At 45.3% G+C, this 21546-nt stretch overlaps 1 protein-coding gene and 1 long non-coding RNA gene across 22 annotated transcripts in view; one reads left to right on the forward strand and one right to left on the reverse strand.

The window, feature by feature from the left end:
* The window catches only part of LOC126996078 (uncharacterized), a 27516-nt gene extending 16746 nt beyond the window's left edge, over positions 1 to 10770 (forward strand). The window contains exon 2 of the long non-coding RNA XR_007750914.1: positions 10570 to 10770. This is a non-coding gene — a long non-coding RNA (uncharacterized LOC126996078). The remainder of the gene's footprint in view (positions 1 to 10569) is intronic.
* The window catches only part of LOC126996075 (calcium-activated chloride channel regulator 1-like), a 55714-nt gene that overhangs the window by 17125 nt on the left and 17043 nt on the right, over positions 1 to 21546 (reverse strand). Inside the window, exons 13-20 of one of the 21 annotated variants that reach the window (XR_007750909.1) lie at positions 18805 to 18918; positions 17478 to 17578; positions 16485 to 16638; positions 16272 to 16374; positions 15715 to 15815; positions 15486 to 15618; positions 11537 to 11765; positions 10298 to 10970 (exon numbers count right to left, since the gene is read on the reverse strand). The exons of 10 other annotated variants lie outside the window; for them this stretch is intronic. Coding sequence is in view for 9 of the 11 variants with exons in the window: in XM_050856160.1 (XP_050712117.1) it covers positions 11537 to 11765; positions 15486 to 15618; positions 15715 to 15815; positions 16272 to 16374; positions 16485 to 16638; positions 17478 to 17578; positions 18805 to 18918 (935 nt within the window). In the remaining 2 variants the exon portion in view is untranslated. Of the gene's footprint in view, positions 1 to 3510; positions 3674 to 10297; positions 10971 to 11536; positions 11766 to 15485; positions 15619 to 15714; positions 15816 to 16271; positions 16375 to 16484; positions 16639 to 17477; positions 17579 to 18804; positions 18919 to 21546 lie in introns of those variants that run through there. 10 more of the 21 variants (XM_050856161.1, XM_050856160.1, XM_050856159.1 and 7 more) reach the window with 10 other exon arrangements.

Genomic DNA, 21546 nt, shown 5'->3' on the forward strand with positions numbered 1-21546 from the left:
TCCACTTCTAACCTTCTATATGATCGCCAGTATGGGTTCCGTAAGGGGCGTTCTACTGGCGATCTTCTTGCTCTCTTAACTGACTCTTGGTCATCCTCTCTTAGCCGTTTCGGTGAAACTTTCTCTGTTGCGCTAGACATATCGAAAGCCTTCGATAGAGTCTGGCACAAGTCTTTGCTTTCTAAACTGCCCTCTTTCGGATTCTATCCCTCTCTTTGTTCCTTTATCTCCAGTTTCCTTTCCTGCCGTTCCATCTCTGCGGTGGTAGACGGTCACTGTTCTTCCCCTAAACCTATTAACAGTGGTGTTCCACAGGGCTCTGTCCTATCACCCACTTTCTTCCTGTTATTCATCAATGATCTTCTTTTCATAACAAACTGTCCTGTCCACTCATACGCCGACGATTCCACTCTGCATTATTCAACTTCTTTCAATAGAAGACCATCCCAACAGGAAGTACATGACTCCAGACTGGAGGCTGCAGAACGCTTAACCTCAGACCTTGCTATCATTTCCGATTGGGGCAGAAGGAACCTTGTGTCCTTCAATGCCTCAAAAACTCATTTTCTCCACCTATCAACTCGACACAATCTTCCAAACACCTATCCCCTATTCTTCGACAACACTCAGCTGTCACCTTCTTCAACACTAAACATCCCCGGTCTATCCTTAACTCAAAATCTCAACTGGAAACTTCATATCTCCTCTCTCGCTAAATCAGCGACCTCGAGGTTGGGCGTTCTGTATCGTCTCCGCCAGTTCTTCTCCCCCTAGCAGTTGCTCTCCATATACAGGGGCCTTGTCCGCCCTCGTATGGAGTATGCATCTCACGTGTGGGGGGGCTCCACCCACACAGCTGTTCTGGACAGAGTGGAGGCTAAGGCTCTTCGTCTCATCAGCTCTCCTCCTCCTACTGATAGTCTTCTACCTCTTAAATTCCGCCGCGATGTTGCCTCTCTTTCTATCTTCTATCGATATATCCACGCTGACTGCTCTTCTGAACTTGCTAACTGCATGCCTCCCCCCCCTCCCGCGGCCCCGCTGCACACGACTTTCTACTCATGCTCATCCCTATACTGTCCAAACCCCTTATGCAAGAGTTAACCAGCATCTTCACTCTTTCATCCCTCACGCTGGTAAACTCTGGAACAATCTTCCTTCATCTACATTTCCTCCTGCCTACGACTTGAACTCTTTCAAGAGGAGGGTATCAGGAGACCTCTCCTCCCGAAATTGACCTCTCTTTTTGACCACTCCTATGTACTCTATTCGGGAGCAGTAAGTAGCCTTTTTTTTATTATTGTTTTTTTTTCACGCCCTTGAACTGTCTCCTTTTCTGTAAAGAAAATAAAAACACGCACACGCACACACGCACACGCACACGCACACACGCACACACGCACACACTCACACACTCACACACACACACACACACACACACACACACACACACACACACACACACACACACACACACACACACACACACACACACACACACACGCACACACACCTTCTCTCAGTGTCTTCTGCCCCACCACTGGTCCGCCACCTTTCTACCTTCAACTTTTGTTTGCATCAATCAGCAGTTCATGACTGAAAGTCTAAATCGGAATATCGCTGCACTCAGACTAGTGGAATCAAATTAGTACTCTCAACAGGTGTTGCAGCCACTGGGAAATTGTTTGTCGAGTAAAGTTGCTGCAACATGTATTCGAAATCGTTTCTTGTACTGGAAGTTTTCCGCGTATGCGACTTGACGCTCGTGGCTTTAGACTAACTTCCATGAAACACCAGTTAGCGGCTCTTCGTGAAATTAGAAAGAGGGAAATAAAAATATTACGCTTTTCTGTTTGATTTAGAAGAACAATTAGTAATCGAGAAGAGTTGGTCGCTGCCCTCTTGAATTGCAAAGCGAAAACATGCGATTATTGACTTTCTGTATGATTGACAAGAAAAATAGTATTATCTATATAATACTCTGCGATGTCTATAGGCCCACTGAGAGGCAGGCCTAAGCCATTGAAACAGTGGAATATTGTAATATTAGGTTCAGTGAGTGATCACAGAGGAAGCGAGGGAAGAAACGTCCTCGGTATCAGTTGCCTCCAACACACAAAATAGTTATCAAAAGTCTAAACGACAGAGAACAGAGAGCGCGAGGAAGGTTAGATGTCAGCCTAAAGAAGAGGGATAGGTGATCGATATCCGTGAGACGATGAAAAATACCGAATTTCCTTGAAAGGGAAACAAAATTTAATAATGCAAAAGCAAACGATAGAGAACAGTTGACCATAAAAAGATGACGGTCTACTCAAGTAGCATAAACAGCTGAATACAAAAGCAAAAACGAAGTCGAAGAACGGCTAAGGCCAAGTAACGCAATGGTAAAAGATGCAGGGGACAGCTGACGAGGAGAGTCAACACCCAACCGCCGTCATGCGCAGTGAAGAGAAAGACGTAGACGCAGCTCAGGCCATCGGAGGGAGTGCATGGTGGAATGGCACGTAGCACCACTGTACCCTCCGTGCTAATGCAAAACATCAATTAACAAAACAGAAACACTTTTAGTTCACCCGAAGCGAACAGACGCCGTAAAGAAGTGAAAGAGAAGAGCCCCACAGAATTCTCAGCCACTGATGAATAGGCCCGAAACATCACCGTATCTTTTGCTCATCCGAAATACCAAAGAACTTATCAAGACAACGTTTTAGTCACCATTAATGAACGGAAGCCTGAGCGAAATAGAAGGAAAAAAGCCTCTACAAATTTCCTCGTCTCGTTCTTCCAGCATCGTGGACAGACAGCATGTATGAGCCGCCAAGGTCCCGAGGGATGGCGGAGAGCGTTCGGTGACTTCGGCTTGCTGCTGCAAACGGCTGCCCGGACCTTCGAAATGGCGGGCTATCGAACTTGAAAGCGTAGCCATTTTGACACCGTGGTCTGAGTTACAGTTAAGCGAATGAGTGCAAACATGCTCGGTTTCTTCAGAGTTGCACAGTGGTATTATTAGAGCATTTTACGCGGCAAGGAGATAATTCAGCAATGCATTACTTCATACCACTCATCCCTTGAAGTCCTTCCCCCCCTCCTCTGCCCTCCTTCTTTCCACCACCGTACAAGACCAAATGAATGAGTGAACACGCCTGATTTTACCTACATGCACCCTCTCCTGTATCTATATGGAGAACTTTGCTGCACGCGATAAATAATTTTCAAATATTGCTAAATAGGGCTGAGGTCAATATTAAAATTTCATTATATTATACCAATAGATATTTGGAGTTTCCTTACAGACAAAGGGACAAAATGGTTGCTTCTGGCGTTTGCATCATGAATCGGATGTGCTCTTCCAAGCCTACACCCACATTAACAGTCTCTCGTGTAACAATTCTTTCTCTCTCATGCCGGACACACGACAAACACTTCTACTGACATTCTCTTGCCATATCTGTCTTCCACACACGTCCAATCAATAATCATCTGCTGCAGCTCTTTTTTTCGCATTACCTTAATTTCCACAGATTGAAGACGAAGAAGAAGGAGATCGAGTACGTCCTTCCTGTTGGGGTGCAGCGTGTGTCTGAGGGTGCTGACTGCGGTGTTCCTCGCCTTAAGGGACCCGTTGTTTCTTATCGCCTCGGAAGGGGTCACGGGAGAGGGCGAAAAGGGGGAAGGACAGGTGATGGGGTATCGGATGGTATTTCCTGATAAAAACAAAGTTGATGACATTCACTATCACTATCGCAAGAGGGCTAGCAGGCAAAAAAGAGAGAGAGAGAGAGAGAGAGAGAGAGAGAGAGAGAGAGAGAGAGAGAGAGAGAGAGAGAGAGAGAGAGAGAGAGAGAGAGAGAGAGAGAGAGAGAGAGAGAGAGAGAGAGAGAGAGAGAGAGAGAGAGAGAGAGAGAGAGAGAGAGAGAGAGAGAGAGAGAGAGAGAGAGAGAGAGAGAGAGAGAGAGAGAGAGAATCTCTTACCTCTTCATTTCCGCTGTAGTGTTGCCTCTCTATCTTCTCGCGATATTTCCACGCTGACTGCTCTTCTGAACTTGCTAACTGCTAAAGCTAGGAGTGTGGATGGCGTGTGGAAAATGGGACAGTCTTCAGTTGGTAACGGCGAGGTAGAATAACAAAGGTAAACACACACACAAACATAAAACAAAAGCAGGAAGAATCACAGAGAAAATGAAGAATTGGAGCACAGTTGCGGCGAGAGAGAGTAACGAAAATGTACATACACACAAATAAAACGAAAACCGGAAGAACTGCATGTAAAGCGAAGAAATGGAGCATAGCTGAGGCAAAGAAACTAGAAAAAAAGAACGAAAAACGGGAAAATCGCAGAGAAAACGAAGAATTGGAGCATAATTAAGGAGAGATAGAATAACAAAAATGAACACACACACACAAAAAAAAAAAATACAGAATCGCATAGAAAACCAACACTAAGCTTGAATATTTGACTAGCAGATGGGCGACGAAGCTTGACTGATTACTTGACTCCACTAACATTCTTTTTGCGCAATACTGACAGCGAAAGATGTCAACGAATAAAAAAAAGAGGAAACTTAGCCGAAAAATATCGCACAATATATAATAAGGATAAACGGGTAATGTAAAACGAGAAAGAGCTAGGACCAAAAACACAAACGTAAACAAGAAAAACAAGAGGTAAAGCACTTACTGTAAAGGAAAAGAGTATGACAAAAGACTAACGGAAACCTCATTAAAAAGGAGAAAATGCTGAAGTAAAAAATAAATTACCAAGAGAAGAAGCCAACGCACAACAGCTAAAAACAAGAGAAATGGGGAATGAAACAATGGAAACGTAGGAAATGCCGAGTGCGTCAATGAAATGATAAGAATCGAGGACACAACAAAATCGAGTACGGAAGGATACATGTCCAGACTTAGTCTTAAAACGCAATACGGTATCAGTTGCTCTAGAAAGTCCATGAAAGAGAGAAAAAAAATGTTATCAGATAATTCTTTCTAGGAAACCTGACCTCACCGCTAATCACAATCAGTCACTCTGGCGGTGTTTTTTTTTTTCTCGGATAACGAGATAAGAGTGCATTTCCTGTTTTTCAATAGCCAGAGTCACCTTCACATCCATACGCATGTGCGTGGTGGATGTTTACTAACCATTTTCTTAATCATGTACATTTGACCATGACTCTAGATTCTCTCTAAAAAAAATTTAAAGATGGGCTCCGGGAGAGGACAACACGAGTCAAGCAAGGAGGCGCCACTTTATACACTTGCCTGCGCCATAACGGGCTGGGGCTGACCCACCAATAAAGCCTTCCTGCGCCAGAGGCGGAGCGTATAAAACAAGAGGTAAATTTTTGGTCTTTCACCAGTCTCTCTATTCCGGATGAAACTATTTTTTTCTGGTAGTTTTCAGGGTGTTTTTGATTAATCTGCTTGTTGTTTTTCCCGCAAATCATCAAATCACTAATAAAATGAGACTTTTCAATGCTTGTGCATTGAGGGCGCAGATGAGTGAATTTCTCAACATAAATATATGACATCCAGTACTTCTGTCAGGTCTGGTCGGGGCAGGAGAGCTCCCCTGCCCCGAACACACTCACCCCCTTCTCCTCTAGGGGACTTTCAGGGTGGTGCAGACGAGGCACGAGCTCGTCGAGCCAGGTTCGGGGCTAATCTCCGGCGGGCTCTCGGTGTGGGTGCCGGGAACATTTTGAGCCTCTAGGATGAACAGCGACTACCTTATCTATCGGCTGAGCTCAGGAGGCTGAGAGTGGACATAGTGGGGCTGTCTGAAACGACAATATATAAATCAGTAGGGGGGATTATATCTACTACTTCTCAGTCCAGAGCGATGGTGCTCGTTGCAAGGGAGTAGCTAAAGCCATTTCTAGCCGACTGAAGTCCTCTGTCGTTATGGTTACTCCGGTTGATGAACGTATGTTGCTGGTGAGGTTGAAGCACACCTTGAGCTTCGTATCTCTTATTGCACTGTACGCCCCTACCGAGATGGGCGGACGTGAGGAGAGAGATGCTCTATGCCAAGCTCGACTCTAAAGTTGACCAGTGTCCCCCACACGACACACTCATTGTTTTGGACGATTTCAATGCAATTGCTAGCACAGAGAGAGAAGGCTACGAGTTATGTGTTGGTCCTCATGGTTATGGCACCAAAAATGTAAACAGTTCACTCCTTCTTAACTCTGCAATATCCAGAACGACTGTTGGTTCCTGGTTCCAGAGACGCGACCTTCACCACTGGACTTGGTAATGTTGGCGGAGTAGCAAAGGAGATCAATCACATCCTTGTTGGTACTCATTGGGGGATCATCCAGGACTGTCGGGTTTTCCGGAGTGCTGAGTTTTTTTGCGACCGACCACCGACTTGTTGCTGCAAAACTGAGGATAAGCATCAGGTCCAAAATATTCTCAAGATGCAACCTGCCAGGGTTTCATCTTGAGAACCTGAGGGACCAGGCGTGTGCTCAGGGGTATGCAGTGGCAGTGTCTAATCGGTTTGAAGTGCTTGGTACTTTGGATGACCCTTGAGATTTGTGAGATGCCTTTAAACGTGAAACTCTCAATGCTGCTGAGGAGTGCATTTGAGAGACCCCAAGGTCTAGGAGTGGCGTTGCCTCGACGGAGACACTGGAGAATATAGAGGAGAGTCGTGCTGCCTGGCTGGCTGGGGACTCGGAGCGATACAGAACTCTGTCACGAAGGACTAGAACCCTTCTGAGGAGGGGTAAGGAGAGGTACGTCAGAGGGCTCGCAGATAGTATCAGATGTGGATAGGTACCGGCCTCGTTGGGCCGAGTACTTTGGCACTTTGTACACAGCAGAGTCCCCAAGCAGACAGCTCCCTCTGGCTGGGTTACAGATCTTCGACAGGGGCTGCTCGTAGCCTATGTCGATCTCAAGAAGGCTCAATTTTGACTCAGTGCATCGTAAAGAACTTTGGGATATTCTGCGGATCCGAGGGATTCCTGAAAGGATTATTGACCTGATGACTGGCCTTTACTCTGTGAGCGAGAATGCGTCCTTGCTCCATCACTTTTCAACACTTGCATGGACTGGGTATTATGCAAAGTTGCTGATGAAAGTCGCTGCGGAGCATCAGCTGGGAAAAACAAGGTTTTGTTTTTGCTGATGATACTGCGCTACTCGCGGAATCGCTTAAAGTCTTTGTGATGGCTCTCGAAGTAGTGCACGAGGAGGCGAAGAAACACACGCAAACACAAACAAATAAACACACACACACACACACACACACACACACACACACACACACACACACAGTCCGTACACTGAATTATCTTACTGCATTATGCTTCTTATAAAAAAATTCCACGTAATCCTAGTCCTTTTAAGAGAGCACAGGATGCCTTGCTTTCCAGTTCCAGAGCAGGACACAGGCAAGGCTTCTATTGCTTCATAGTTAGCGAAGTGTTTGGTGAAATCTCTATAAAGAAAACTACGCCAAATTACTTGCCTCGGGTAAACCTTAATACTGTCTCAGATCTGCTCATCGAGACAAAAGATGCGTTATCAGTATCAGGACGCACCCAAAACTAGCCGAAGCTCTCACCTTTCGAGTTTTGAAACATTAAAAACGGACGCAGTTAGACCACTGCAAGTTCTGAGACACAGTGACTTATATCTGCATTGAATACACGCACTGCAACACTTGCACAGCGATGGCTATTCCTATATGTATATACATATGAATTGAGCGATAACGATTTCTGCAAAACAAAGTAACACAAAAAAAGCCAACTAAGAAGATGACCGCAATGACTTGAAGAAAGAATAAAAATTGAAGGTACGAGATTGTCAAACCAAATGATGGAGAGCATTCGCCCGGGGGCGCGTCGCTTCACTCACTCGCCGCCTATACTCCTGACGGTCCTCCCGAGCAAGCTCCTATGAAGCCGTCCAATCCATCCCAAGTCCTTCCCGACAAGATCGATCAGCTTGCCCCAACCATGAGTTGCGTGGGCGTCCCCTTGGTCTCCACCACTCAGGGTCGTCTCGTACAGATACAACCCAGTGAACAAAATCGACGTCCGGGAGTCGCGCCTCGTGCCCATGTAGCCGGAATTTGACTACACGAACAAAGCTGGTAACAGACCTCGATTCAGTTTCATTGCGTTGGTTCGATATGAAGTCGTTCCAGCGATGCCCCATGATCCTGCGAAAGCACTTGGTACCAGAGGCATCGAAGCGCCTTTATATGAGTCATTGTTCATTATGCTTATACATGTCTCACAGCCATACAGTAAGACAGGGAGCACAAATGACTTGAAGATTCGAATCATTGTTCACCTGCATAGATATCGACAACTCCGTCTACTCGTAGTGAGCGAGTTCATAACACCGTGTCAAGCGGTAACTAAGATGCCAACTCGGTAAAAAGTAAATTAACAATAAAAGTAAATTAATAATAGAAGTTGTGGTAATACTTTCTAATAAGTCCGCCTCCCCCTCCGCCACTCCAGCCCCCCTTACCCTCAAGACAAGCCTGGGGAGCTGTGGAGAACCGGGGTTTTGGGGGGAAAGCCAAAATCACTGAAAAATGGGCTTCCAAAATTTCCCTAGAAAAATCCCTAAATGAAGGAAAATTCCCTAGTCTCGAAAGTAAGGAAAGTCCTAACTTTATAACCTAACAGCCCCCCTCGCCCCACTGCTAACCAAAGGGGGCTGCGCCCCCGTCTGGACCCCCCCACATGTATGGTGCACCGGAAAATCGTTTTTTTTTTTTTTTTTGGTGGAGAGCATATTTAAACTACTCCAACCGAACTTTACGACCTGCTAACGAGGGGGCTTCGCCACCCTCGACCCCCCTCCTAACCAAGGGGGCTGCGCCCCCCCTGGACCCCCCCACATGTAGGGAATTTTCCTTAATTTAGGGATTTTCTTGGGAAATTTGGGAAGCCCATTTTTCAGTGATTTTGGCTTCCCCCCCCCAAGCCCCGGTTCCCCACAGTTCCCCAGGCTTGTCTTGGGGGTAGAGGGGGCTGGAGTGGCGGAGGGGGAGGCGGACTTCTTAGAAAGTATTACCGAAGTTGTGTTGTTCAAAGATTGGTCCCTCCCTATAGGGGAAGCACTGGCCTTTGCCAATAGCAGCCCGTAGCAGGGTGCCGACAGACCGACTCTATCGGCTCATGTCAGGTGAGCCAGCCAAGTCGGTCTGTCGACAAGGACTGGCGTGTCTCTGAAGAAAAGTTCAGAGATCACACACTAGCTCTTAACATTACTTAACACAAAAATGTTGTACACATATCATAGAAATACTTGAAATGCAATGCTATTTAGAACACAACGACGATACAGTAGGCAACACAAGCTAAAAATACAGCACATCTACACTAAATCATCAACACAAAGGCACTCACCAGACAACCCTCCGCCACCACACACTCGCACACGCTCCCTCCTCAACACGGAATAACTAACGAGACTACTTGTTGAACTGCTTCCCGTTTTCCTTCACGAAGGTCTCCTCAAATAATATTCTCGAAGATGAGACTCCGAGATCGGCAAAGACAGGGTCAAACAAAAACTTATGAACGAATCATTTCAACCGCCTGACAGTGTAATAATATGACCTTGAGACAAACGGAAGATGTGACGAGTCGTAAGACTTTTTAAAATAAGCTTTTGCTCCAAAAGACAGCGACCTACAGTAACGATGGATTTCGAGGAAAGCAGAGAAATGATGGAAAGTTGTACGAAGCTTTAGAATGAAGCTTCCGAAACAGGTAAAATTGAAAAGAAAACCGAATAATGAAATAATCTTTATTACATTGACAGATGGCTATGGCAACAATGATTACATAATCATAATGATTGGACGCCTTAAAGATACGGATATCAATGAGAGCAATAAAGTAGCGTCACGTATGGCGGTAGCTTGTTCAACATTGACGAGTTAAACATTTGAACAATGGTATATATATATATATATATATATATATATATATATATATATATATATATATATATATATATATATATATATATATATATATATATATATATATATATATATATATATATATATATATATATATATATATATATATATATATATATATATATATATATATATATATATATATATATATATATATATATATATATATATATATATATATATATATATATATATATATATATATATATATATATATATATATATATATATATATATATATATATATATATATATATATATACATTAGTTTTTTGTTGTTTGTGTGTGCCAGAAATACAGAGATCACCACTTCAGAAGCTACACTATATCAACCTCCTGCTTCGTCACGTCAAACAACGAAGAGGAAACAAAGTAATGTAACAGCACTGGGGGGCAGCGTTCCCTTAACAGCCAATGGTGAAGGTAATGAAGCTGAACATATTTTCTGCCCTCCCTACCTTCTTGAAACCCTGGCCAAAAAGTTTGAAATAGCTTGTTCTTCGCCACATTTCAGTATATAAGACATCTAAGTGCATAAAAATCCATAAAGCGTTGAGTGGTGGGAAGGATATCAAACAAACTCTTCCCTCTCCGAAATGTTAAAGGTAGCTGGGACCCTACAAACTGCTGTATTATTTATTGCAGTGTACAATGGACTCACTCCATCACCATCAGAAATCTCTTGGTACATAGCGATATAAACCACACTCTACAGAAACCCTGTCATCTGTCTGCAGCTGACTGCATGTGGAGGAAGGAAAGTCGAAGCCTTGCCTGCAGTGCGCTCAAATTCCCAACCATGACAATCAAGCATCAGAACATAAAACTCTAGCTGAAACTTCCATACGATTTCCCGGATATCTTATAGATAATGTAGCCGGCACCGACAAGCAAAACAACGCCCACGACGCAGCCGACAACGATGAGCGCGATGGCCCAGCCCTCCAAACGGTCGTCCACGCTTGGCGGGGCGGGGGCAGCAAGACTCGCCAGGCCGGACACGGGGCTGCGGGAGGAAGAGGTGTGAGGTGGCATGTACTGACCGGAGGCGCGGCGACAGGGCGGACAAGGCAGACAGTTGTTTGGGTCCCCAAAATAGGGTCCCTAAAATGCATTACAAGAGCGATCAATCTTCGGCAATGACATGCCTGGGGAAACAGCGTTTAATAAACCTGAAACCGAAATGAAACATAACACGGGGTACAAAACAATACCTGTGTGTGTTATTGAGAGAGAAATAATATAGTTTTGTACTTTTCTGCTTCATTTTGCTTCCCGGAACAGCAATCAGGATCTGTGACGCCTTGAAGCTAACGTCCCCCCACAAGACCCAAGACAACGAGGGGAGGAGGGAAGGCTCCAGGACAACGAACAAGGAAGGGCAGTACAATGATGTTTGTGTAGAAGACAAACAAGAGAGAAGAAACAAAAAACATGAAAAGACAACAAAGATTTACGAAAAGATTCGAACATTAGATAAGAAAAGAACAGCATCTCGGAAGGTAGAAGATAATGAAGGATGTAGAGAGCGTCCCGAGGCAAAGAAAGAAGCAAACGATCCCTCAGCCTCACCTTTTGTTTCCTACGTCATCCACAGCCTGGAGTGCCACGAAGTACAAGGACCCCTGCTTCAGGGGCTCCTCGAGGGTCACTTCGAGGGTCACCTCCTTCCCAGCCTCCTTCAAAAGCTCGGTCATGTTCGAGGACGTCTCCAAGTCAAGGAGGGATATCGTGGAGTTGTCGCTCAGGTCCCCAGTGAGAGCTGTCATATTGTCGCTCATCCTGATCTCGTAGCCTGACACTGGAAAACAGGAGCGGGAAATTTGCTAATTATCATCGGTAGTAGTAGTGGTAGTAGTAGTAGTAGTATAAGTAGTAGTAGTAGTAGTAGTAGTAGTAGTAGTAGTAGGAGGAGGAGGAGGAGGAGGAGGAGGAGGAAGAGGAAGAGGCGGCCGATATTCCTCTGGCACGAGGCTGGAGTGTATTCCTACCCTCTTCGGATGCTCGGGTCCGAATCCGAGGTGGAATGTTGGGAAAAGGATTTATTCTTCCGAATAGACTAATTTGTCATGAACCTTGGGAAGTAGAGAGACAACAACAACAACAACAACAACAACAACAACAACAACAACAACAACAACAACAACAACAAAACTAGGAGGTCAAGATGTATAGAGAAGGAAGCGAAGGTGGAGGGACCGGCCTGCAGACTCTAAGGCAAATTGAACTGGAGGTAGAGGAGGAGGAGGCAGAGGAAGGCATAGGGGGACGGGCATGGAAGTAATAAGGGTGAAGAGGCCCACAGCGCCGAGCGCTCTGTACTGGTGAGTGAAGCCAGTTTTCGTGGTCTCAGCCGTCAAATCGGCCGCCATATTGTTCAAGCCGTGAGGTACGAATACGAGGGTGGAGCGCGCCTAAAGTGGAGGGCGCTTGCCCTTAGAGTACCGCATTCAGGGAGGTTGAAGCAATGAGCTTCCACCCTTATGCACATCATGCATGAATACATTACTTTCAAGTGTTTGGTCAGATTGCTGGTGACGTAAGGTCAGGCAAGGTGATGGTAATGACTGCTGTAAGAGAGATCTTAACCTCAGTAGGAGACATGAACAGTAGTTTCATTATCTCTTCGTACACCTGTCTGTGAATCAGCTTCGTAATTTATTACTGTAAACATACTTTAACAGGTAAGAAAATACTGTACATGATATCCAAGAAGCGCCGTAATGTATTCATGATCACAAAGAAATGCGGTGAGGACAATTCATCACCAAGATGTGCGGTCTCCTTTACAAATACAAGTTAGAAAATTGTAAGCGGCAAGCATGTACTGCCAGTCTGCCACACGAACCCTCATGAAATGTTACGTGGTCTGGCCGGCCGCTCATGGAGTTACATCCATGTGGCCACTCCTCTCCGGCTTGAACAATATGGCCGACTAACAGTTTAGTGGCTTCAAACCGCGAGACTCCATGCCTCCCCCTGGGGATCCTGCTGGGGACGGGGTCCCGCTGTGGTGTCGTCTGCCATCCACGTATCGTGAGACATCCCATCTTGATCTGCGCATGCGCAGGCTTTGTTTACAAACAGAGGGTGGATGAATTTCGGCACGATACCGTGTCTTTTGTCGACTGCCTATTGTGATACGTCCCACTCAAGTTTTTTTTTTTTTAAGTAAATGATGACGTATGTTGTGAATTTGAAAATTGCTTGAAATATGAGTTTTTTCCTGCGCGCACCCCTTGTATGTCAGTTAATGTGATAAATGAGATAACCTGCTCTCTTTGTATGTCGGTAGGCCTAAATGTGATAAATGACATAACCTTGTATGTCGGTAAATGTGATAAATGAGATAGCCTACACCCCTTGTATGTCGGTAAATGTGATATATGAGATAATCTTGTATATCGGTAAATGTGATATATGAGATAATCTTGTATGTCGGTAAATGTGATAAATGAGATAACATACATCCCTTGTATGTCAGTCAATGTGATAAATGAGATAACCTGCACCCCTTGTATGTCAGTAAATGTGATAAATGAGATAACCTGCACCCCTTGTATGTCAGTAAATGTGATAAATGAGATAACCGTTGTATGTCAGTAAATATGATAAATGAGGTATCCTGCACCCCTTGTATGTCGGTAAATGTGATAAATGAGATAACCTGCACCCCTTGTATGTCAGTAAATGTGATAAATGAGATAACCTGCACCCCTTGTATGTCAGTAAATGTGATAAATGAGATAACCTGCACCCCTTGTATGCAGAGGTGGGCAAGTGCGGTACTTAGTGCGGTAGTGCGGTAGTATCGCATCACAAAAAAGTACCGCACTACCGCAAACTTTCTGAAAATACCGCACTACCGCGGACCGCACTAAAAAATCCTGCGGTTCTTTTTGTGGTACTTAGAGAACCATCGAAGACATTTGCAGCACGGCATGCTCACAGAAATGTCTCCTTTTTTTTCAGTGAATCGGACTCAATCAGTCAATCGGTATCAGTCATCAGAATCAGTGATTCAGTCATTCTGACTTTTCAGTTATTGTTCAAAATTAAATACTAAATGAATAACTCAGAGTAAATCTGTTCGTCATTCAACCCAAGGCGGCGCGCCATGACTGCCTCTGACGATGACTGTACATGGCAGTGTACAACAGTACAAGCAAGCACTAACATGATCGTCGATTAATCTCATGTCTCGAAACAATTTTTTCTTTGATGCATAACATAGACCATAGTACATACTATATCTGTTTTTTAACTACATAGTAACCTCTATTTTATCATTCTCTCTCTCTCTCTCTCTCTCTCTCTCTCTCTCTCTCTCTCTCTCTCTCTCTCTCTCTCTCTCTCACACACACACACACACACACCCACACACACACACACACACACACATAAATAATAATAATAATAATAATAATAATAATTTATCATTATTATTATTATTATTATTATTATTATTATTATTATTATTATTATTATTATTATTATTATTATTATTATTATTATTATTATTATTATTATTATTATTATTATTATAATTATCTCCTCGTTGAGATTTCCACGTGGTTTCTTCGCTGAGGCCCGAGACGCCAGGGCTAATGGCTTTCCCACGGGAGTCGCTATTACCAGTTGCAGTTGATGTGTTTTGTTTTAATATGTTGGACAGTTTGAATAATGTTTCACTCTTCCCGTCATGACTTTCCTATGTTAGTAATCTTTCGTTTAATCTTTCGTTTTCGCTCAAACGCTGGAGAATTCCTCCCCTTCCGCCCCTCCCCCTTCACTCCCCCATATCCCTGGCTAGTGCTACTGCAGCTCGCACCACCCTTCCTTCCTTCCTTCCTTCCTTCCTTCCTTCCTTCCTTCCCACTTCCTCCTCTCACATGACGCTGATCTCCTCCCCCTTCCCTGTCCCCTCCCTCCTCCCTCGGAAAGTTGCATTCCCTTCCCTCCCCCTCCTCCCCTTCCCGTCCTCTACTCCCCAGCCTGTACTCCCCTTCCTCCTCCCTTACCTCCCTCTCTCCCTCCCCCAGTCCTCCTTTTTTTTGTGTGTGTATCTCACAAGTTATTAGTTAGTCAGTGAATAGCCAGGATAGGCACTGAAGTATTTTTTTTTATATTGACTAGTGACTACCGCTACCGCAGTACCGCACACCGCGTACCGCACTGGGAAAGAAAAAAATGGGACCGCACTACTGCAACCGCACTACTGATTTTCCAGTACCGCGCCCACCTCTGCTTGTATGTCAGTAAATATGATAAACGAGATAACATACACCCCTCATATGTCGGTAAATGTGATAAATGAGTTAAGCTACACTCTTCTTATTGATTGCCATGTTTCTCGGATACTCTCCATTTAATAGTATCTGAATTATGGGGTCTGTGTCATCCTCGAGTTTGGCCATTTTCCCATAAAAACTGCCATGCTCATCGGGTTCCACGCATGCGCAGATCAGGATGGGATGGCTCACGATACGTGGATGGCAGATGACACCACACCGGTCCTTACCGACGCCGGTGTCGTAGTCGTCTCCGGGCGCCGTCCAGTTCAGCGTCAGGGTTGTGGTGTCCTTGACGTAAGTCCTGAGGTCCAACACCCGGGAAGGAGGGAAAGCGTCGCCTCCCGCGGGCATCTCGACGACCTGTGTGTGAAGGAGATGTGAGGCAGGTGTGTGTGTGTGTGTGTGTGTGTGTGTGTGTGTGATATATTGCTACACAGACAAACACGTTCAGCTCACGTTGAAGGATCCGGCCGCAGTGGTCCTCGTGAACTCGCCCGTCGGAGTGGCCGTGTCTGGGTTGAAGGGCACGACGCTGCCGCAGCAGTACTCGCGCACGTCTGGCGGAGAAAAGGTCATTGGTGAGCAGCGCTGCCGAAGTGTGGCACTCAAGAATTGGCGGTTACCTAACACAATGGTCACTCGACCCTGGCGCCTGCACGTTCCATTAGCAAGAACTGCCGCATTTACTACTTCTAAAGTCCCATTATGTTAAAGTGTTGGATTCAATATGATCGACTGGGAAATGGATTTATGGTCCTAGAAACGCAGCGCCCACGTAACAGTCACTCTCTAATCTTTACCTGAAAAAAAATATATATAAATCGATTCACGATTCAAGATTATCAAACGAGTCTTGATGAAACATGAAAAGCTTTGCACATGTGTAAGGAAGCACATGAACGCTAGATTCTTTGGGACTATACCAAGTAATCAAAGGGGAACAGAAGACAATACAAGAGAAGGCAGAAAAGAAGCAGGAGACAGTCGCCGCCAGTGGCAACAGCGACGCTCACCCAGCTCTTCTGAGACGCCGCTGGGAACGGAGCGGGACCGTCTGGCGCTGTGTCCGGAGGTGATGAAACCGTTGTTGATGTACGAGCTGCCGTCATCCCACACCTGCCGGAGACCAGGGCGGAAAATATGCGTTAGCCAGCATGGAAGAAAGGGAGGAGGAGGTGAGGAGAAGGTGGAGAGGGAGGGGAAGGACAACAAACAGGGCGTTCTACCTGAGCCTTGACGGCGTATCTCCCCGTGGCGACGAACTGCGTGAAGTAGCGCGAGTACGTGCCGTCACCCGCCTGCACGTCAGCGTTGTTTCCGTTGTCCAGTAGATCCAGCTCGACCGCCGCCGCGTTGGCGTTGGGGGTGGTGATGTAGGCCCTGGCAGGCAGAGACAGAGGGGTCAGTGTCTGCACGTGTCCTCACAGCCCTGCACGTCTTTGTAACACATTGGTGGTGCCTCGATCAGCAGTTTAGTTTTGGTCTTTTTTTTTTTACGTTTTGGCCTATAGCGCCGGTAGACTTTCTTTAGGGGCCTTGATTCACTTGGACAGTTCCTCTAGAGTCCGGGTTGATAAGTGGTCTTCAGGACAGCATGTGGGTAGAATTAGGCTAGGCCACTCGGCGGTGACTGAAGAATCCCAGATGGTAGCGACAGATTCGAACCCGCATCGTACAGAACGCGGGGAACGCGAAATGCGCACGCTAACCACGCAGTCACCGCCTCCCCACCTTACAATAGGATGTTTATCAAAATGTTAGAATCTGAACAGAGGAGGACGACAAAAAGGATTCAAAGAGTGAAAAACTTGTCATATAAGGATAGACTTAAGCATTTATATCTGCATCCTCTAGATTCTAGAAAGGCGAAGGTTGCGAGGAGACTTGATTGAAGTTTGCAAATGGATGAAGGGGGATGTTAATAGGGTTTTGGTTGCAAAAAAGCCAGGAAGTACACGTATATAGGAATGGGTTTAAGTAAGATAAATTCAGATTCAACAAAGACATACGCAAGAAATGGTTTACCAATAGAGTCGTGGATGAGTGGAACAGGCTTGGCAGCAATGTAGTGAGTGCCAATACAGATGATAAATTCAAGAAGAGGTTGGATAAATCTATGGATAGTGAGGTAAGGTGGGGCTAGGCCCACACGAGCAGCCTTGTACAGGCCAACTGGCCTCTTGCAGTCTCCTTACGTTCTTATGTTCTTATGTTCTTACCTGACCTTAGCGCCCACCACCGGCTTGCTGCCTTGTGTCACTCTGGCGTACACGATCACCGGCTGAAGCGCAGCATTCACATAGTTCACGCCCGTGTTCATCTGGGGAAGAAGACAGAGAGGACAGGAGCTTTGTTAATAATGATATAATCTTCCCAATGAGCCACTTGCCTCTTTCTCATTAAGTGTACATCATTGGACGGTCCACAAGCAAGGTGTGGACGGCGTTTAAGACGTGAAACTTTTTGACATATCTATGTGTACACAAACATCAAAAGACACCCAGGAATCAAAGTGTCCTTGCAGGTTTGGAAAAGGAAAATATTTGGCCACCAGCCACGAGAGGGATTCTGAAAATTCCACTCTGGACGATTCAGGGTAAATTCCTCCTATTCACACCCGTCTGATTTCACTATGCTCGCTATCGAAATTCTTGGGAATGGTCTTTTCTAAGCCCTCTCTGTCCTGAATCCTCAGAGGGCACGCGGACCCAATGGAGTGCCACCTATTATCCTTAAAAGCTTTGCATCTTCTGGACCTCAGTATCCCCTTAACTAGTGTACTGTACTTGTGCGTGGACACCTGCCAAGTGAAGTGCCTTAACACAACATGTTAATGTATAAGCAAGTGCAAGAACAGCTAACATAAAGTAATGTGTCAAAAAATAAATGCATATACAATGGTGGGAGCTGCGGGATACGAACACGCGCCTCCGAAAAGGCGTTTTGAAGTGTTCTGAACTTGTTTATGAACACCTGCCAAGTGAAGTGCCATAACAAGAATGGTGCCTGAACGGTGATACAGCTAGTGGAAGAACGGCTAACATAGAGAATTGTGTCAGAAGAAAAATGCAAACATCGTGGCTGCACACGACTTTCTAATCTTGCTTATCCCTCTATTATCCATATCCTTTATGCAAGAGTTAAGCAGCATCTTCGTTCTTTCATCCCTTTCGCTGGTAAACTTTTGAACAACCACCCTGTGTCTTTTTCCTTCAAGATAGGAACAATATCAGGACATCTCTCCTCTCGTATTTGACCTTGCTTTCGGCCACCTCTTTTGTTTCTTTTTTAGGAGCAGCGAGTAGCGGGCTTTTTTTATTATTATTGTTTTCTTTTTTTGTGTGCCCTTGAGCTGCCTCGTTTGTTGTAAAAAAAAAAAAAATTAAGACACCCCTCAAAAAGATTGGCCTCTCTGTTTTGAAATTCTATTACAAAATACTTTTAGCAGGAGCAGCGCCAACGGGACCTTTCGTTTCTTCTTTTCTTGCCCATCAGCTGCCTCCTTTCATGTAAAAAAAAAAAATACATGGAACGGGAAGGACTCACCCAGGCCTCTGTGACAATAGGCAAAGTCTCGGGGTCCCTCGCCTGGGCAGTCACCCTAACCGTGGCGCTGGCGCTGGAGGGGCTCACAGACATTGTCCACGTCCACGTTCCGCTCTGTAATGGAGTCAGTGTTACTAATGTGTGTGTGTGTGTGTGTGTATGTGTGTGTGTATGTGTGTGTGTGTGTGTGTGTGTGTGTAATTCACCACGGCCTGATCACGAGTTGGACTCACTTTCGCCAGCAGGTACCCTCACGACGTGAGCAAGTGCTCATTATTGTCGATCTCTGGGTACTGCCAGGACCTCACACACCACACACCCCATCCCCCTTGCTCAATTGGGGACAGTAACCACTCCTAGTCAACGGAAAGAATCCGGCTTGAGCGGGGCTCGAACCGCCGCCTGTTTGGCCGTGAAGCCTTGCAGCGCGGCGCCCTAACCGATTTAGCTACCGGACCGCTTGCCGGTGTGCATGTGTGTGGGGGGGGGATGAGGCGGGCTGATCAATCATTCTGTATCTGTCTGTGTGTTTTCTGTCTGCCTATTAGTCTATCAATAATCAGTTTAGATTAAACATGTCAATCGTGTTATGGCTGTGAAAGACCAAGAAAAAACTCGTACTTATAAATTCAAGATACATAAATCCAGATTCACTAAACACATCAGCAAGATCTGCTTCTAGTGTAGTGGCACTCACCACATGAGTGCCAAGCCTGTTCCATACAACCTTTTTCTATGTATTGGTGATGAGAGTGAAACAGGTTTGGCAGTCTTGTGGTCAGCGCCAGGAAGATCGAAACTTTCAAGAAAAAGTTATATAATTTTTTGGATAGGGAGGAAAGGTGACATTAGGTTGACAGGAGCTGCCCTGTGTGGGCTGATTCGCCTCCTGAAGACCTCTTATTTTTTTTTTTTTTTTACAGCTAAAGAGACAGTTCAAGGGCGTAAAGAAAAATATAAAAAAAAGCCCGCTACTTACTGCTCCTGAATAGAAGTCAAAGGAGTGTCCAAAAAGAGAGGTCAATTTCGGGAGGAGAGGTATCCTGAGGCTGATACCATCCTCTTGAAAGAGTTCAAGTCGTAGGCAGGAAGAAATACAGATGAAGGAAGATTGTTCTAGAGTTTACCAGCGTGAGAGATGAAAGAGTGAAGGTGCTGGTTGACTCTTGCATAAGGGGTTTGGACAGTATAGGGATGAGCATGAGTAGAAAGTCGTGTGCAGCGGGGCCGCGAGAGGGGGGGAGGCATGCAGTTAGCAAATTCAGAAGAGCAGTCAACATGAAAATATCGACAGAAGATAGAAAGAGAGGCAACATGGCGTCGGAATTTGAGAGGTAGAAGACTATCAGTATGAGGAGAAGAGCTGATGAGACGAAGAGCCTTTGACTCCACTCTGTCAAGGAGAGCTGTGTGAGTGGAGCCCCCCTACACATGAGATGCATACTCCATACAAGGGCGGACAAGGTCCCTGTAAATGGATAGCAACTGCGCGGGGAAGAAGAACTGGAGGAGACGGTACAGAACGCCCAGCCTCGAGGAAGCTGATTTAGTGAGAGATGAGATATGACGTTTCCAGTTGAGATTTTGAGTTAAGAATAGACCGAGGATGTTTAGTTGTTGAAGAAGGTGATAGCTGAGTGTTGTCAAATAATAGGGGATAGGTGTTTGGAAGATTGTGTCGAGTGGATAGGTGGAGAAACTGTTTTTGAGGCGTTGAAGGACACCAGGTTCCTCTTGCCCCAATCGGAAATAACAGTAAGGTCTGAGGCTAAGCGTTCTGTTGCCTCCAGCCTTGAATCGTTAAGTTCCTATAGGGTGGGTCTTCTATTAAAAGAAGTTGAGTAATGCAGAGTGGAGTCATCGGCGTAAGAATAGATAGGACAGTTCGTTTTGGAAAGAAGATTATTAATGAACAAAAGAAAGAGAGTGGGAGATAGGACAGAACCCTGTGGGACACCACTGTTGATAGGTTTAGGGGAAGAACAGTGACCGTCTACCACGGCAGAAATAGAACGGTCAGAAAGGAAACTTGAGATAAAGGTGCAGAGAGAAGGATAGAAACCGTAGGAGGGTAGTTTGGAAAGCAAAGATTTGTGCCAGACCCTATCAAAAGCTTTAGATATGTCCAGCGCAATAGCAAAGGTTTCACCAAAACGGCTAAGAGAGGATGACCAAGAGTCAGTTAGGAAGGCAAGGAGATCACCAGTAGAACGCCCCTTGCGTAACCCATACTGGCGATCAAATAGAAGGTCAGAAGTGGAAAGGTGCTTTTGAATCTTCCGGTTAAGGATTGATTCAAAAGCTTTAGATAGACAAGAAAGTAAAACTATAGGACGGTAGTTTGAGAGATTGGAACGGTCACCCTTCTTAGGCACAGGCTGTATGAAGGCTTACTTCTAGCAGGAAGGAAAGGTAGATGTTGACAGGCAGAGGCGAAAAAGTTTGACCAGACAGGGTGATAGCACGGAGGCACAGTTTTTAAGGACAATAGGAGGCACTCCATCAGGTCCATAAGCCTTCTGAGGATTGAGGCCAGAGAGGGCATAGAAAACTCTCTTAATTAAAATTAAAATTATGCTCTTATGTTCTCCCTCTCTTTATCTCTGGGACGCGGAGTCAAGATCTCACCTCAGCCAAAATATTAAGAAATGCTCTTATGTTCTCCCTCTCTTTATCTCTGAGACGCGGAGTCAAGATCTCACCTCAGCCAAAATATTAAAAAATCTTTTTATGTTCTCCCTT

The sequence above is a fragment of the Eriocheir sinensis genome, chromosome 9, assembly GCF_024679095.1.
Source record: "Eriocheir sinensis breed Jianghai 21 chromosome 9, ASM2467909v1, whole genome shotgun sequence".
NCBI classification, from domain to species: domain Eukaryota; kingdom Metazoa; phylum Arthropoda; class Malacostraca; order Decapoda; family Varunidae; genus Eriocheir; species Eriocheir sinensis.